This window comes from Podarcis tiliguerta, assembly GCF_965153285.1.
Source record: "Podarcis tiliguerta genome assembly, chromosome: 1".
Taxonomy (NCBI): domain Eukaryota; kingdom Metazoa; phylum Chordata; class Lepidosauria; order Squamata; family Lacertidae; genus Podarcis; species Podarcis tiliguerta.
Genome location: NC_139534.1, coordinates 30,355,044 through 30,373,710, shown reverse-complemented (window position 1 = coordinate 30,373,710; position 18,667 = coordinate 30,355,044). Strand labels below are relative to the sequence as shown.

Here is an 18,667-nt window from a genome sequence, read left to right as displayed (position 1 = left end):
GTGAGTGGAAAGCACTTGTATTCACACTCAGGGGGACGGAGGAGCAAGAGCGCCTTCAGGCATACTGGAAAGCCCCCAATTTTGAGAATTTACTGCTTGAAACCTGTCTGGATTCAGGCTTGTGTTTGTAGCAAACTGATGATGGGCATGATGCAGCCAGTTACACATATTTAACAGCCCCACACTGTAACCACTTCAGGATCTATGTAATCAGTAGACCAACATAGAATGTGTTATAAAATATTATATAATGCATTGTAGTAGACCAGGATGGTGTGTCATATCCATAGGTGACTTTGAAAGTTTGAAAACTACAGTTAGGACTGTTAATGGGGACCGGGAAGGGAGAAGCCATTATTAAATAATCAATTAAACGTATCCTGTACCTGTAAGGCAGTTCACAACATAACATTTTTAGTGCTTAAGCAGCTGTGCTGCCTCCCTTTTCGTTTTCAGGTACAATTCATGGAATCCTAGAAATGTAGTTGGAAAGGACCCATCTAGTCCAACCCCCTGCAATGCAGGAATATGCAGCTGTCCCATATGGGGATCAAACCTGCAACCTTGGGATTATCAGCACCACGCTCTGACCAACTCCAGGGAGAGTATATCGTGGGATCTACAGCCTCAGGTGCCAAAATAACTTGGCCTTAGATACAATCCATCTTGGGTCAGCCCTGATTGACTCTGATGGACTTTCACTACCAGGGAGAAACCAATTTATTATTACAAGCTAGCTAGCCAGCCTTTAGTTTGTTTCTTTGTTTGCCCCCATTTTAATCCATGGTAGGATTGCTGTTTTATTCTGTTCTTTATTTCTTGTGCTTATTTTGATTTTGCTGTCAGTTTTAGCATGATTTCCCCATGCTGCTGCAAGGAAATTATTGTTGTTTTAAGCTGAAGAGCAGCCAATTTTTAGGAAACATTATTCGCCAAACCAACAGGAGAGTGAAAGATCCAAGGAGTCAGACTTTAACATACAGTGGTAGTTTATCCACAATTGGCTTTCCTCTGCTTTTTCCAGGCATAGTCCATGATTTAAAGCTCTGTGTCCGAGTGCCTCATGAAAACCAACTCTTTAAAGCTCCGTTGGAGCAGAACTCAATCCATGGAAAACCTCAATTGACATTTTGTTCCTATTCAGCTTTAAAGAGTGGGTTTTTGTGGAGGACACTCAGGGCAAAATATACACACAACTCCAAAGCTCAGAAACGAAGTGTTAAAAGGCTTGTGTCTGCCTGAAAACTAAGTGTGGATAAGCCATAATAGACCCTAATAAGCTGAGGAACAATGTAAATCATCCCACAATTTACAGGTATTGATTTAAAAGAAGAAGAAGAAATCATACCTTCACTCGCATGCCGGTCCCGAAACACATTCTTGGGATGGATGTTAAATCCATCTATGTTGTGTATTGAAGATGCTCTCCTTATATTGCAAATACTTTCCTTTGACTGGGCATGGGTCAGTCCTGTACTGGAATGTAGCATATCTGGGTATAGTCGATCCCACTGCCGTTTTGGAGATGAATGGTCAAGGGGTCCTGATATATTCACCGGAGGCGAGCATGTGCTTGGCTGGATGAGCGCCTTGGTGTCGTCTGCTTCCGAAGGGCTGCAGCTTTCTTTTGTAGGGGACTTGAAGTGCTTCATCGCCATGGAGTCATTGCTGCGTTTTGCTGAGTCAACAATCACAGCATCGGGATCTTCCTGTGGCAGAGACTGCTTGCGGTATGATAAGAGGCTCAGCCCTGGTATCTTGAATCCCAAAATTTTGCCTAAGTAGAAAAGGGGAAGTGCCGGATTTTGTATATATATATATGTGTGTATAAAACAATCAGTCACTGAAATCCAATGGTGCGTTTGCTATGTCTGAATAGGAGACCACTCTATCAAATAGAGATCAGCAGATCGGTACATATGCCACAACCCACAGGGGAACACATTCACATTGTGCACATAAACAAGCTGTCTTCTTGCAGAGTTTTCTGTGCAAAGGCTGCAGATACACCACCACCCCAACACACCCCAAGTCACCCAACTGCTTCATAAACTCCCCTTCCTGAGTTCTGAAAGCATTGGGGTGTGTGTAAAGGTAAAGGGTAAAGGGACCCCTGACCATTAGGTCCAGTCACGGATGACTCTGGGGTTGTGGCGCTCATCTTGCTTCATTGGCCGAGGGAGCCGGCATACACCTTCCGGGTCATGGGGCTAGCATGACTAAGCCACTTCTGGCGAACCAGAGCAGCACACAGAAACGCCGTTTACCTTCCCATCGGAGCGGTACCTATTTATCTACTTGCACTTTGTGCCTTCAAACTGCTAGGTTGGCAGGAGCTGGGACCGAGCAACGGGAGCTCACCCCGTTGCAGGGATTCGAACCGCTGACCTTCTGATCAGCAAGCCTTAGGCTCTGTGGGGTTACCACCAGTCACCAAAATAAATTTTCTGATGCTTAGGAGCCAACTCCTGTGGCCATGGGTGCTTAGGCACCCAAAATAATATAATTGTGGGGGCTGGGCACCCACAAAGTCAATGAGTGAAGCTGGAGAGAGACAGCCAGCCAGCCGGTGTGGCGTTGCCTCCGAGAGAGAAGCAATGCAGCCAGCCAGTGAGACACCCTCTTCTGGGGAGTGGGGGCTCAGATGTGGAGGCAGAAAGAGCCCTTCCCCACAGAAAAGGGTGCCTCGCTGGCTGCGGAGAGAAGAAGGAAGAGGAGCCGCTGCAACACGGACATGTGACATGACATGCACACGCCTGCACATAGTGTATGTGATGTCACACGCACAATGCGCCACGTTGTTTCCATTTTTGGAGGAGCCCATATTACAGCATCAGGCATCCATAATCCTGAGGGTGAGATGGCGCCCCCGTTCTGATAGGACAAGGGAATGTTTGTTCTTTCATATGCTGACATGTTGTAGTTGAACAAAAGAATATCCACTACAAAGAAATGACTTCATACAATGGCCTGTGCAGTGCAGTGTAATAAAGTGAGGCATCCCTGGGGAAAAAACCAAAGACAGAGGTGTGTGATTGCTAGATTAAGTTGCTGGTCATGTCCTTAAACAAATAATGTGCGTCTGTGTCGTGGCTGAATACCTACAGTGCAATTCTATACATGCCTTCTATACATGCTCATAGCTACTTTGCTCCTCAACCAGCCTTTTTTTATACTCCAGAGCAATGCAAGGGCTCCAACTCCTAAGGGCCTAAGGGCCCTTTGCTCCTCCCAAAAAATATGTTTGAGAGGGCTGCCCCCCAACGTGGATGGACATTGCACTTTCACTGTGAGAAAGCACCTCGGAAGAAGACAACTGTCGCCCAGCACTCATTCCCACATTCCCCAGCTCCTCTTCTTCTGCCCACCACTGCCCTGTTGCTGGGCTTTGGGGTGGGAGTGAAGTCAACAGAGGCAAAAAGTTGGGATAGTCTAGTCAAAAGAGCATAACAAACACCTGATTGCTTTGGAATGATGACTATGGGGTCTGATTGCTATAGGAAAGTTGTTGTAATCATTTGATTGGTTGTTTGTAATCACATGCTAGCTTAGATAAGAGTTCATGTCACTGTACACCACTTTGCAGCCTGACCCTACATATGTTTGTATTCAGTCAAGACCCAGCTCTTCACCAGAGGCTTGCTTCTTCTACTTTTGGCTATCTGTGAGGCTAACATCCAGTTTAGGAACTGCTTTTTAAATTTCTGCAACAGAATGGCAAAATCTGTGTTCTTTCTGAATTGAAATAAAATAATGAATAATCAAGATGATGGACTATGCTGAAAGGGCAAAATTGACCGGGAGAATCAGGAACCAAGAAGACAAGACATCGAATAAGGAATGGGAAAAGTTTGCAGACTACCTTAAAGAGCACTGTCAACATTTAAAAACATTAGCAGGACTGATATAACACTTGTAATATATGAAATTTATGGTTAAAATGGGATATAAACAAAACTTGGATAAATATTATAAGATGCAGTAGGAAAAGACTTTCAATGGAAACCATGATGGGGCAGAGGGAGGTCTAAGGATTCAGGGAATCCTATATATGTACAAAAATGATTTTATTTGTATGTAAATGATATATGAAAAAACTGAAAATAAAGAAATAATTAAAGAAAATGAAATGAAATACTTAAATGAGGTACAACTACTCTATTCCATAGAAGCCCTGTATGTGCAATAAATAAAGAGTTTTCATACAATTCCTCACACGTTCACTGAATGAACGATGGGGAAGAGCAATTGTATTTCCTTGCCATAGACTACCCAGATGAGTCATGACTCAGTTCCAGAGCAACTGCATGCAGAAAGTCCCAGCCTCACTAGGTAGGGTTGGAAATGTTCTCTGCATGAAACTCTGGACAGCATCTTCCAGTCAGTGTGACAAGCAGAGTTGCTACCTGAGTCCTTTTGCTCTTTGGCTCTACATCGAGCAAGGGACCCTACCAGGTAGCAGCCAATCTCATAAGTGCTTTGCCCTCTCAAGCTTTAAAGGCCATGTGTGTTTGTGGGGTGTGTAGAATAGTTGACTTTGGATGGGGATGCTTGAGGGACTGGATCACTGCAAATTCTGATGCGAACTGACCTGATCTGTACATCATGAACGAACGAAGGTATCTGCCAGCTTTCACACTTCCTAAATGTTCTGACACTGTTCTCAGCTTGAGCAGCTCATCAAGATAAACTTTACAATGCATAATTTGAGAAACAAATAAATTTAGAATGCATCTTTGGTGAGGAAAATGCATTTTAGATTACATATTTAATCATGTATTTAAAGATGAATTTCTGATGGAGAAGAAGAAGAAGAAGAAGAAGAAGAAGAAGAAGAAGAAGAAGAAAATTGCAGATAAATGCAGATTTTACAGGTGGCTGATTCACCCGTTCCTAGCCATGGAGTATGCTTGAAATTCACGCTCTCTGTGCCCAAGTGAGAATAAGAATCCCAGGATACCAAATGTCAATTTCTTTGCAGATGCTTTATCTATCTACACTGCAGACTGACGCATGTTTGGATCTGCATTCCTACCTAAACCATGAACATTTTCCACCGGTCCGTATGGTTCTTTACAACAATAATCACAGCGTGTAGAGGTAGTAAGCAGGTCAGAGACAGAGACACTTTTCTATCTCCTCTGTCTACACAAACACTCACTCACTCACTCCATAGCATTTAACAAGAGACAAACACGGCATGGGAGAAAGCCATTGGAGTTGTCAGTCTTCAATTTGTACCCATAGATCCAATGACGTGCATCTTGGGAGCTGTCCAGGAAGCTTTTGCCTAACAGCTAATGTATGCTTGACAAACTGGCTACAGCTGAAAATTACCAAAGTACATTAAAGTCATTGTGTAGTTTTCGTAATGCACGTGAAATTGAGTTATAAAACAGTCTGTAAATCAATTGTGCAAGCTAATTACATCAAAGCTCAGACAATTACTATAGTTCTTTGTTTATCAGTTGCGGTGCATGCCCATAAAGTAAGATCATTCATCGAATTTCCTTGCATTTTTGCAATGGAAAATGTAGAAGGTTCCCTCCCTACCCTGCTGCTGTTCTATTTTAGTAATATTCATGGTGGTGCAGATGGTCTTTTCTGCTTCGCTAGGTTAATACAACCATGTTTGGCTGCAAGGCTGCATTGCTGATTTAGCTGTCTTAACTGCTAGTTCAGCTGGAAAGGATACCCATTGAGAATGTGGCTCACTACTAATACTTTCAGGAATGAAATGGGAAACCCAGATGAATATCTTTGCCAGTCTTTTTCTAACTGGAAAAGAAACTTCCAATGTTCTGTTTTGATTTAATTGAACTGTCTTTTGACAGGTGGCTCATTTCTACTGTAAAGGCAATTAGCAATTTAATGATCTTTCATATTCTTTCTTTTGTCTCTCTCTAAAAAAAGAAACCCTCTTCTATTATTGGACATGAAATAGGCAGAGCTCACTTACAATTTGTGTGAACAGGACAGACATTGTCACCTATATAGCCTGATCTTATCCATTCTATTTATTTATTGAAATCATTTGCATCATATTTGCATCTGGTACTTGGAGACATTTTCTTCGCTGCATTATTGCTGTAATTGTAATTATTTAAACTTGCTCTTGCTTTCATCTTTTGGGGCTGCTCAGATAATTTCTGTTATAGGGTGGCCTATAAATAGCAAAAACAAACCAGCAAAAACAAAAAACAAAACAAAAACCCTATTTCATGAAATGCTCATGAAAATAATGAGTAGGGCAGATATGTTTGACAAGTCTTGCTAATCCTCTTTTGGAAATATGGATTGAATCAGCAATACAGCAAGGGACTGTCTCTTGGTCTCAACAGAGTTGACTAGACCAAATCATAAGCAGTATTTGACCTTATCCATTTCAGACCCATGCAGAAGGGAAACTCCCCCCCCCCATTTAAAATTCTTCTAAGTACATTTAGTAATATGTGTCATTATTTCACATTCTTAAAAGAAATCCAGAAGTGTGTGTGTGTATGTGTGTGTCTGTGTCTGTGTGTTGATGATGCCTCTAGAGCAGTGTTTTTGGACTATGGTTCACATCATCCCTGACCACTGATCCTGCTGGCTAGGGATGATGAGAGTTGTAGTCCAAAAACAGATGGAGACCCAAGTTTGGAAAACACTCTGAGGATGGTTTTGGCTTTTCCAGTGATACAGCTTCAAGCACCATGAAGTTGCCACTGTTAGATGGTCACATAGGAGTTGTTAGCTAAGCAAAATACAATTGTTCCTTACACCAATGGGGAATGCTGCATCCATTATTCTATGTTCAAATTATCACTCACTACATAGATGGCTACTAGTCATTGATAACTTTTTCTTCCATGATAAGGTTAATCCAATTTTGAAAACTGTCCAGGTGGGTGTACTAGTGAACCTCGCACTGTGTACTAGTGAATCCCGTAGTTTAATTTTGCTCTGTGTGAAGAATACTTCCTTTTCGCCTGTTCTTACTCTCCTGCCATTCAGCTTTATTCAGATTCAAGTATGCCCCATTGTATTTTAAACTTAGAGAGGTCAATGAACATGCATCTTATTTTAATGAATTGACTTTTGCACAGCTTCGGAAAGCTTTTACAGAGTTCCGATTAAATACAATAAACTCTGCTTATAGAGATGGGAGACATAGAGGCATACCAAAAAACGAACGTGTTTGCATTAGGGGATGTCCTGAAATAGAGGACCTTATGAATTATATCTTGCACTGTCCCCTATATAATGATGCAAGAAAAAGATTTTTAGTACCTATAATGACAAGGTCCCCTCACCAGAACCCCTCTGACATGATTTTATATCTCCTCGCAGACACAGATAAGTATGTAACCTGGTGTGTAGCACTCTTTGCAACTGCTGCTAGGAAAATTAGAGCAAATTATATAGCCAAGGTAGCCATCAACTGTAAAAGAGATGGATTTATTTGACCCTATCTATCTACATCAGGCTATGCTCTATCTTTGTCACCAAACTCCGAGTATAAATTGCACACTGTATTAATTGACATTGTTTTTTGATATATTAGTGGCCATGTGATGATTTTAGCTTATGAATTTTATTGTTTAATGTCTTGTAATAAAGAAAAGATTCAAGTATGATGAGAAAAGGTGTGTGTGGGGGGAACCTCTCACGCAAGGAAGTGGCTCTCACATGGCTGTGGGATGTGTGAAAGATGCTGCAGTTGTGGTCGAGTGAATGAGTGGCCAAGGTGGGCCAGCAGGGCCAAGCTAAAAAAAAAAAAGCAGGCTAGGAAGCCACATCTAGCACAAGTGACCTGAAACGAAGGCGACTCTAGTGGGTGGAAAGCTCCGCAGTCCATTGAACTCAAGGAGATGGTGTGATAAGCTTAAGATACATCCTTGGTATCGCATGCAATACATGGTAGTGAGACAGATAGATTTGGGCCATAGTATGCCACGTGGATGGTGGTGACAGATTTGAGGACTAAAGCTGTTAATACTTGCACGATGGACACTTAAGCCTGGTGGGATAAGAGGGTCCATTTTCTTTTATCCTCACCATTAAGAGACAGGAGAATGAAATAAGGATGGGGAGGATTAGGGTGGGACAACTGAGCCATGCAAGAGTTACCCTTAAGAGGCATGGATAAATGACCTCAAAGCAAAGGGTTTAAACAAGGAACACAACTAGGTGAATTCAGAAATATTTAAACTGAATATTTGCATTTAGTTATTGAAATAAAAGTAGCTTGTGGCGCTTAATCTATTACAATCTCTGGACCTTCTTTCTGACATGGGGAAAAAAAAATCTGTATCAGGTTGGATACCATGCCTCTGTTGATGCAATATATGTGATGTTCACAGGGCAATGTTTTCAAGCGATACATCCATGTAGAAAAGAGATTAAAATTGGTCGTCCCAAAAACTTGGTGGGTAGGACATGATGTCAGATAATCTAAGCCTTCATAAAATGTGACCCACAGAATTGAAGGCTGGATGTGCATGCTTGATAAAGCTCTTATTTTTGCAACAAACTGCATGAGCAGGGAGATCATCTAATACGTGGCTGGTAGGATGTTCTGGGTTTGGTGAGCATCTATAGAAAAGAGGAAGGTATTCAGATCCAGTAAGTAAGAAACAGCTTTGAATCAGTGCTCAGGAAAGCTGGGCTAGTCATTGAAATAATAGAAGCAGAAGTGGTGTAAATAGGATTTCAATGGATAGAATTACCTGAAAATGAGCCTCTTGAAAGGTTGTTGCCATCTGAAATACAAGTAAACTGAATTTACAGATAGCATTCATTTTATTTTTTTAAAAAAAGAAATAGCAGATAATAATAAATCAGTTATAGTTAACCTTAAATGTGGGAAAGAAGCATATGTCAAGGAGATATACACAAAAATTAGAATTTGGCTCAATGGTTGCCTTTCAATAAATCATAAATATACAGATCCACATGGATGGTATTTAATGTAATACATTGCTTTCACAGCCAAACACCACTCTGCTTGTATGTGTAATGGCTTTGGACAGTACAGAATTGAGGCAATAGAGGGCAGCTTCATTGCTTTGACCTTTTGGGACCCTGGACAGTTGCCCAGCATGTGTGAAGTATGGTGTGAGCCCTTTCTTTCGCAGTCTTGTGCATTTTAAGGAACAATGTTCAAAATAACTGTGTGAGATTGTTCATAGAATTGCAGAGCTGAAAGGGATCCCAATGGCCATCTAGCCACCATTCCTGTTTTCTTACAAGAGGAGAACTGATGCAATAATAAGTTGGTCAAAACTACCAATGGATCCACTGCCAGTGTTGACACATAACAATAAGCCAAGAATATTGACATAAATAGGGATGGGGGAGAAATTTGGGTTGGAATCTCCCTATCTTGCATTTCATGAAACAATATGCTAACCAAAATGCAGCTAACTTTTGAAAATTGCATTCTCCAAATTTTGGAGCAAAGTTCTTCAGTAAAAAAAACTGTGTACCAAAAATGTATGTATTGGGTTGTCTCTCTCTTTTTTTTTTTTTTTTTTGCATAAAAACACATGCTTTAGTCAAAATAACAAACAAAAATGCATTATATTGCAAAACATTGCTTGCAAAACATGCACATTAGTCAAAATTGCATATAATAATATGTATATTAAGAAACATATGCCTTGAAATGCTGATGCCTGATGCAAAAATGTGGCAAATTGCTCTTATGATAGGAAAAATGAGCAACTGGCTTAAGAAGGCATTGCATGCATTCCGCCAAATTGTTCCCACTCTGCTCTTCTTCTAACAAATACAGGGTTGTCTGATCCCTACCAAGTCGAGATTCATAAGCTAACAACAAACCTTGGTTTAAGGTGTACCCTTATTAGACTTTACCAACTGGTGGGGTCTGCGTTGCTCCCGGGAGGGAGGAAGGAAGTCAAATGACACCAAGGTTGATTCAGAGAAAGAGTTTATTCTGCTCTCCGGATAGCAGAAGGCACTTGTGTGATCAGCTCACAGCAAGTCCAAAGAAATGAGAGATTTCATGCAGTATATATATCCTCCAGGGACCCTCTCCCCCCTTCCCCAGGAATCCAGCCACGTCAGCTTATACATGCAAGTTGACATTACAGATGTTCCTGCTCCTTACTCTTAACCATAAAAGGGTTTTCCTCTTCCTATACTTTTGACCATAAAAGGGTGTTCCTGTTCCAGCAGTCTTATCTTGGAGCAAGAGGTCACCAACTCCTGGCACCGTTCCCGGACTAAGTTCGTGCGTCAGAGTGTGGTCTTAATGTAAGATAAGATAGACAGAGTGCCATCCCTGCTCCACTGGAACAGCCAAGGTCATCCATTGCCATCACGGACTGATAAAGGAGTGAGCTTTGAGCACAGCTGGTTTTCTGTTTATACACTGACTCACGACCTCAAGTTAATGCATTTTAGAAAATGCTCCCTTGGAGGAGGAAAAATGTGGATTTTGGGGCCCGTTCCAGACTGACTGTACAGTCAGGTTTTTAGATTTGGGAAACCTATTCCTTCAAAGGCTGGCTAGCAATCCTGGCTTGCTTGCTAGGAAGAAGCAAACCACAATCCCAGATATCTTGCTAAGCTGGCCTTTTTTACTGGCTTGTGCCAGAGGAGGAAAGAAGTGGGAGTGATCAGGCTGACTGATGCTGTTCTGCTAAGGGAAACCTTTTAAAGGTGAGTGGGGAGGACAAATATATATCACAACAGTCTTGGAAGTCAAAAACAGCAAAAGTACAAGATTCTACAGCACTGTGGGTGTGTTCTCCAGCTCAGGATCTCCATTGGCTCAGAGCTGGAGAACTTAAATGCTGGTGACTAAAGGCACAGCCAGCTGAAGATCCTGCTTTGTTGATCAGGCAAATTGTAGGGTTGCCATATGTCTGGAATTTCCCAGAGATAGCCGGAATACTGCAATCAGAAGCAGTGCCCAGGAGAAAAATTGCTAAAATGTCTGGGGAAATCCAGGTTTGTTAAGTGCATGGAATGTAAGGCTGAAATTCCAGCCATAGAAAGATGTAGGAGCAGCTTGTGTTATAACAAAAAGAAAGAAAAAGCCTATGCTCTGAATTGCTGCCTGTGTGCTATGTAGCTATTATCCCTATGGCATGCCTATTGTTTTCTGCCTTAATCCCTGGTCTCCTGTGCCCCTTCCTGGATTGCTTGTTATTTTGGAAAATTAAGTCCCCATTTTAGAAGTGTTTGACAGCTATGTTTGCAGTTACTGTTGATTTTTACTTTCCTTTTGCTAGATCATGAAGAAGAAGAAGAAGAGTTTGGATTTGATACCCCGCTTTATCACTACCCGAAGGAGTCTCAAAGCGGCTCACATTCTCCTTTCCCTTCCTCCCCCACAACAAACACTCTGTGAGGTGAGTGGGGCTGAGAGACTTCAGAGAAGTGTGACTAGCCCAAGGTCACCCAGCAGCTGCATGTGGAGGAGCGGGGAAGTGAACCCGGTTCCCCAGATTACGAGTCTATTGCTCTTAACCACTACTCCACACACAAGGATCTTCACCTCTTAAACCTAGCCATACAGACACCCCGGCTTCGATAAGAGAGAAAGACAAGGGTTTCAGACTTTGCTTTCATTTTAATCATTAAATGCTCATCTCAGACATTGAAATGGTTGCTCTTTACCTTAGCAACTGGGGATTGTACAGCCCTCCTTTCCCTGAACAGGAACTCTTCTCTGGAGCTTCCCTCTTTTTCTTTTGCTCATCCCCTTCTCTATCACACCTCCACATCAAACATATCTTGCAGAAATAAGGACAGGTACCAGCTCCCCCTATCCTTTTTGTCTTTTTATTCCAATGTCAACTCAGTCTTTCTGGAGAGTTAGTCAGTATTTTCCTTAACTCTTTCCCCTTCCCCTATCTTCTGCTGTCAAGCCCAATCAAGTTGCTCTTTTTGAGGATGCACGGTTGATCTGCTCTCTTTCTTCTCCCTTGCTGTGCTCCTAACTTCTTTCTTGGCTGATCCTCCCATCGCACACCTCACCTTCCCCTCTAGCATTGCCCTGAAGTCTCCCTCCCTCCTTTTGATTCTTGCTTGCCTTAACACTTTCCCAACCCCCCACCTTTTCTTTCTCTAGCACACCTCCCCCCCTTTTGAAAAGCAAATGTCTCTAGTCAGCATCATTTTCCTGACTAGATGTCCTGATATCATGTTTAGGTTATAAAATGGGTATCAGGGTTGCATATGAGAACTGCAGGTCTGTGTGCAAACTGCACACTTCATAACAGAGTCCTAGTATTTATTCCAGGCCTGGATGATCCAAACTCCTCACACTGTCTGGTTATCTTACGATATATATCTGCACTTTCTTTACCTGTCTAAAGAGGCTTTGAGGCCCAAGTATGCACAGTCTACTACTATAGCTCACAGAAGTCATTTCCACCCACAGGCAACAAGGTTCCTGGTGGTTTCCCTGGAATCCTTGACAATGAATATTATTCAGCTAGAATATTATTCAGCCTGTGAATATTAAGGTCTGCTCTGAAACTGCAGGTGCAGATAGTTCTGTGTATCCAAACCATTAAATCAGGTGTAGAGAACATGATCTCTATCCCATCAGTCCCAGCCAGCATGGCTAGTGGGCAGGGATGCTGTAATCCAACAAAATCTGGAGGGCCACAAATCAACCACTCCTGCCTTAAGTAAACCCAAAAAACCACATTTTACAGTTCTCCAACACACATATTGAAAGATACCGTGGCATCGTTATTGGGCAGGAAGTGGGAACTGGAATCGTCACTGAGCCATGAAGCTTGCTGGGAGATCTTGGGCCTACCACAATTGCTCAGCCTAATCTACCTCTCAGGATACAATTGTGAAGAGACAATGGATGGGTGGTGGGGTAGGGCAGGGAATGTCAGGGGCTGGACTGAGGAGGACTGGTGGGGACTGCCACCCCCTTCTCCTGAATCTTCCTGAGAACAGGAGGACAGTATAGATTTAGAACAGTGGTTTGCAGAAGGACATAGAAGAAGAGTTTGGATTTGATATCCCACTTTATCACTACCCGAAGGAGTCTCAAAGCGGCTAACATTCTCCTTTCCCTTCCTCCCCCACAACAAACACTCTGTGAGGTGAGTGGGGCTGAGAGACTTCAAAGAAGTGTGACTGGCCCAAGGTCACCCAGCAGCTGCATGTGGAGGAGCGGAGACGCGAACCCGGTTCCCCAGATTACAAGTCTATCGCTCTTAACCACTACACCACACTGGCTCTATAGTTCAAAGGCTGCAGGGGGGAGCTGCTGGGAAATATTGGGAGATGAACAGCAGGAAGAAAAAGCACTAGGGGAGAGACAGCTGACAGACTCAGTGTCTTTGGAAAGCATTCCTGACCCCCCTTTCCCAGGACCAGATGTGCATTGAGGGTAGTAGAACTCAGAGCTCAGAGGCAGAAAGCTCAGATTAGCCAACACAAGGGTGACGTAGAATAGGAGAGATGTAGCAGGGGTGGGGGTGGGACTTTACTTGGAGCAATGCCATTATTTAGGGAAGACTGCATTCCTTCTTCTCTCTCTCTGTGAATGTTAATAAATTACATGGTAAGAACTTTTATTGTTTCTCTGCTTCTTGGATGCTACTGTGGAAGGGATAGGATTCCCCGAAGCCTGACAGGGAACCAATATATGTTGTCCTGAGCTCCTTGGGGGAAAGGTGGTAAATAAATAAGTATTACAGACAACACATTTAGAGACGGAGCAGAAGTGGATTTAGGGGAGTGCGACTGGTTTGGTTGCACTGGCCAAGTCCCTAGGGGTGCCACAACTCTGATTTACAATGGAGCGTAAGAACTAGAAGGGTGCCGAATTTTGGTATTGCGCAGGGCATTGCTGAAATTTGAGACTCCCAAGATCTGCAGCTGGATGGAGATCCCAAACTTTGAGGGATTCTCAGCTACAGACAGGCACTTAGAACAACGCAGATGTTCACTTATAGAATTACAATATGAGATGTAGGAAGGATTCCTTGGTTACATTATTTATTCATTGCCATGATGTAAAACTGTGCCTTTTCGGATTTATAAGGCCAAGTGCTGCACTAAATAATAAAACAGACAAAGTAAGGTGAGCATCAATAATGTAGCATTTTCGCCACATAGGGCTCGCTAACCTTTTGTGCCATTCCCTTCTGTCCAAGTTTCTCTTAGATCTGTTTTACTGAAAGTAAAAAATGAAGAGCTCGGCAAACCTCCTATTGACACTGGTCTGGTCTGCAGGTCACACTAAGTATGTTCCAGGAGAGAAAGTCCCAGTCGCTCTGCTCCTCCTTGGTCTGCACCACATCAAGCTGAGCCAAGGTTTGGTTAGCATGTCATCCAAATCCAAGCTCATGGTTGAACTCTCTCTATAAGAACGGAAGAAAAGCCTGCTGGATCAGGCCAATGGCCCATCTAGTCCACCATCCTGTTCTCACAGTAGCTAACAAGATGGCTGTGCGAAACCTGCAAGCAGGACCTCAGTAATAGATGGGTTGGATCCATTTTATAAAATGATGGGTTGGATCCAATGAAGCTCTTCCACAAACAGAAGGGAGCCGTATGTTCATAGAAGGGGCTTCAAAGAAATGCACACACAAGAAATACATTCTCTTTCCTCCATATGTAGCATACTGTACATGTAGTTGTGTCTGATAGATAGGCTTGGCTGCAGCTCTCTCCCTTCTGCTGAGGTGGTTGCAAGCAGTGCCGGATTTAAGCTAAACAAGCTATAGCTTAGGGCCCCCCAAAAAATTTAAAGGAAGAAAACCTGGATGAACATTTCCAAAATATAAGATAAAGAAGAAATAAAATGGCTTTAGATACCTATTAGGTCCATAAATCACCATAAAACATAATTTCAACACAAAAAACAGCGAAAATTTGTTGTTGACAAAGGACAGTGGATATATACAGGGCCCCATTACCTTCATACCTAGGGCCTCATCAAACCTAAATCTGGCCCTGGTTGTAAGCCTGCATTTGGTATCATGTAAGGTGTGAAGTGGCCTCTTTGCCTGGACTCTTCAATGTTGGCAATATCTTTTGCTTATTCAGGTCAGAATATCCACAGAGCCTCTCCATAGATAGACAGATGCAGTGCTTTTTTCCTGGGGGGGGGGGGGATGCAGGGGTACACATATCCCTAAACATTTTGTGAATCTAAGTTTAGCCTCATTGAGGGACAGTATTTCAATATGAGTAGGAAAATGAGAGTACCCCTAAACATATTTTTAAAGGAAAAAAGTACTGGACAGATGGATAAATAAATACACAGGATGATGCACAATACATAAAAGGTAGGACCGTTAGGTCCAGTTGCAGACGACTCTGGGGTTGCGCACTCATCTCACTTTACTGGCCGAGGGAGCCGGCGTTTGTCCGCAGAAAGAAGAAGAAGAAGAGAAGAGTTTGGATTTGATATCCCGCCTTTCACTCCCTTTAAGGAGTCTCAAAGCGGCTAACATTCTCCTTTCCCTTCCTCCCCCACAACAAACACTCTGTGAGGTGAGTGGGGCTGAGAGACTGTGACTGGCCCAAGGTCACCCAGCAGCTGCATGTGGAGGAGCGGAGACGCGAACCCGGTTACCCAGATTACGTGACTACCGCTCTTAACCACTACACCACACTGGCTCTCTGGGTCATGTGGCCAGCATGACTAAGCTGCTTCTGGCAAACCAGAGCAGCACACGGAAACGTTGTTGACCTTCCCGCCGGAGCGGTACCTATTTATCTACTTGCACTTTGACGTGCTTTCGAACTGCTAGGTTGGCAGGAGCAGGTACTGAGCAAAAGGGGCTCACCCTGTCACGGGGATTCGAACCGCCGACCTTCTGATAGGCAAGCTCAGTGGTTTAGACTACAGCGCCACCTGAGTTCCAGCACAATGCATACTCTGTTCTTAACTTGAGCCTTTTGGAAATGTGGCAAAAAAGTGAACCCAATGGAAATAAAAAAAACCAAATGGTGCAACTCAATACTTGATTTTAATGGAGATTAATCCCATGTCAGTGTGTATAGGACTGCAGGCAAAGGCACATGTGTTAAGTAAACTGGGATTATTCCTTGTCATTATCCTATGGAGTGATGAAGTAGTTTATATTGAGATTCTTAGAGATTTGCAAATCAATACGGTAATTTTTCTGAAGCACCTTGCCAAGTGCTGACTATGTTTTTCCGCCCAATAACTTTTTGATTCTGCATAAACTTCACAATGCATGGGCCATCCAGCTAAAATTCATTTTTAATTGCTTTTTGAGGCAGGTCCACATATTGGCACAAGACTTGCCATAATTAGGCTGGCACAAGCAAGTAAGCTTTTCTTCTTCCTTCAAAACAACATCCTGATCCTGTAAGTACATGAGTCTGTGGACAAATTTACTATTACATTATATGCAAGACCAAATAATTAGTGACTTGAACTTCATGCTGATTAAGCTATACTTTGATAGAATTTCACTAGCATTCTTCAAAGGCTTTTTGCCCAGTTGTATACCAAAATAGTTGATCTAAAGGAAAATGATCTCGCAGTGAGATAACCAATGTGCTTGAGCAAAACGCTCTTTATCCTGATGGGCAGACTGACCATTTTAAATGAACTTATGGGTCAGTCCTATTCCTCAGAAGCAAGCATCATTGTTTTCAATGGGAGTCCCTTCCCCCAGGCAAGGGTGTATAGGATTGCACAAGTATTAGTATCTCAAATAGATTAGTCACTGGGCAGTAGTTCTGTACCATCAAAGGACACCTTGCTTAATCCAAGGATTTCTGTCCACCGTTTTTCCGTTCTCATATCCTCTGCCACTCCTTCATATGTTTTCTTCTTCTTAAGCAAAATACCTGTATGCTTGCTATGCATTCTGACCACCTCTCATGTCGACCAGCTGCTGTTTTACTTTGCTTTGTTCCTACCTTTGATATGTGCTCCCTTTCCACCCTGCCCGAGTTTCCACTTAAAAACAAAAAACCACTTCTTATACAACTCCCTTTTCTTTATCTGGGAGCAAGCTTACACAGCTTGCATTTAAGGGCTCAACATTTCACCTCATCTGATCACAACAATGTGGAAGCACTGATCCCCAAGCCTCACTGGTTTTATAGGGACCAACAGCTTCTCAGAAGGGGATCATACCTGCATTTCCCAGGAAAATTTGGACCATAGGAAGCTACGTGCGGCCACTCCTGCCCAGAAATGGTGTAGCCACTGCTATTCATGGTCTGGTCCAGATTAGATGACTACATTGTGTTAGACATCTTTGAAGACTTGTTGGTTCTTCTGTGTATGGCAGCTAGACTACACAAGACGATCTGAGTCCTTCTGACCAGTTTTGACCTAGGACGCCTTATGTGATTGGGTATCTCAAGGGCTGCTTGAGACAAGCCTGCTCATTCACACATACCATGTGCAGAATTTCCTTCTTCAGGAGTGCTAACTTGGCCCCACGGCTGTGGGTGCTCAGGGCCATAGGTGTCATGCAGCATGCACAGCTCTGGGACTGAAATTTGTGGGTGCCTAGCTCCTTCATGGGGAATTTTTGTGAGTGCTTGGGCACCCAGGGCCCCAGGGAGTTGGCACCTGTTAGATGGCAAGGTTAGTTAGATGGCAAGCTGGGACTGGGCTTTATTGGTCATAGAACTTTGCATTGGGATGCTCTCTCAAGAGCTGTTCATCAGTCCAGGCAGCAGCGGAAAACAGGTTTATTTGCCCAGCCTTTTGGTTTTAACGGTGATGCTTTCTCCCTGCTGGTGGTTTGTTCATTTTTACTGCTGTTTTATAGTCTGTTGTTTCGTAATTGGTTTGGTTTTTATCATCCCTCCCCCTAAGCCACTTTGCAAATCTCTAATTTAAATTCAGGATATAAATGTTTTGAATAAATACAATAAACCAATGGTGGTATGTCAACACAGGGAGACTTCTCAGTCAATATGCAAAGGGTTTCACTTTTCCTGACTTGTTTCCACTTTGCTGTGCAGCAAGGAAAACTACCTTTGTTTACTCAGAAGGAAATTCTACTCTGCCAATGGGCTTTCCTCCCAGGTAAGTGAATATAGAATTGCACCTCCAAAAACTATAGCATCGTTCAGATTTTTTAGAAGTCAAAAATGCCACTGAGTTAGCTCAAGCCCCTTCCATAAGCCTATGACAGCTGTTTGGATCCTGGCCTTCATTTTCCTTTAATTTATCTCAAGCCATTAAAAAAAGGCTTCTTAGTTTTAGACATACAGTAGTAACAATAGATTATTGTACATGAGTTACAACATGCACTGTGGAGACTCATGGAGAAGTTTAGAAACTTGGGCAAATGTCAGTTTGTTCCCTGAATTACTCTGACAGCACAATCCCACACACATTTACTCAGAAATAAGGCCCAAATAAAATGAGTTACTTTTGAATAACCCTGCACTGTTAACTATGCAGAGTTATGTCTTATTTACTTGATCTGTATTGCACTGAAGTTGTGTACAGTGATACTTTGGTTCTCTAACTTAATCCATTCTGGAAGTCCGTTGGACCAAAGCGTTCCAAAACCAAGGCACGCTTTCCCATAGAAATCAATGCAAGATGGATTAATCAGTTCCAGACTTTTAAAAACAACCCCTAAAACAGAAATTTAACATGAATTTTGCTATCTAATGAGACCATTGATCCATAAAATGAAAGCAATAATCAATGTACTGCAGTCACATG

The 18,667-nt window shown here is 42.6% G+C and overlaps 1 protein-coding gene across 12 annotated transcripts in view; it reads right to left on the bottom strand.

The window, feature by feature from the left end:
- KCNH7 (potassium voltage-gated channel subfamily H member 7) overlaps positions 1-18,667 on the bottom strand; it is a 254,288-nt gene that overhangs the window by 75,140 nt on the left and 160,481 nt on the right. For 7 of the 12 annotated variants that reach the window (XM_083406100.1, XM_083406105.1, XM_083406104.1 and 4 more), the window contains exons 4-5: positions 8,712-8,744; positions 1,349-1,777 (exon numbers count right to left, since the gene is read on the bottom strand). In XM_083406100.1, the coding sequence (XP_083262226.1) occupies positions 1,349-1,777; positions 8,712-8,744 (462 nt within the window). The remainder of the gene's footprint in view (positions 1-1,348; positions 1,778-8,711; positions 8,745-18,667) is intronic. The other 5 variants (XM_083406108.1, XM_083406109.1, XM_083406102.1 and 2 more) reach the window with 1 other exon arrangement.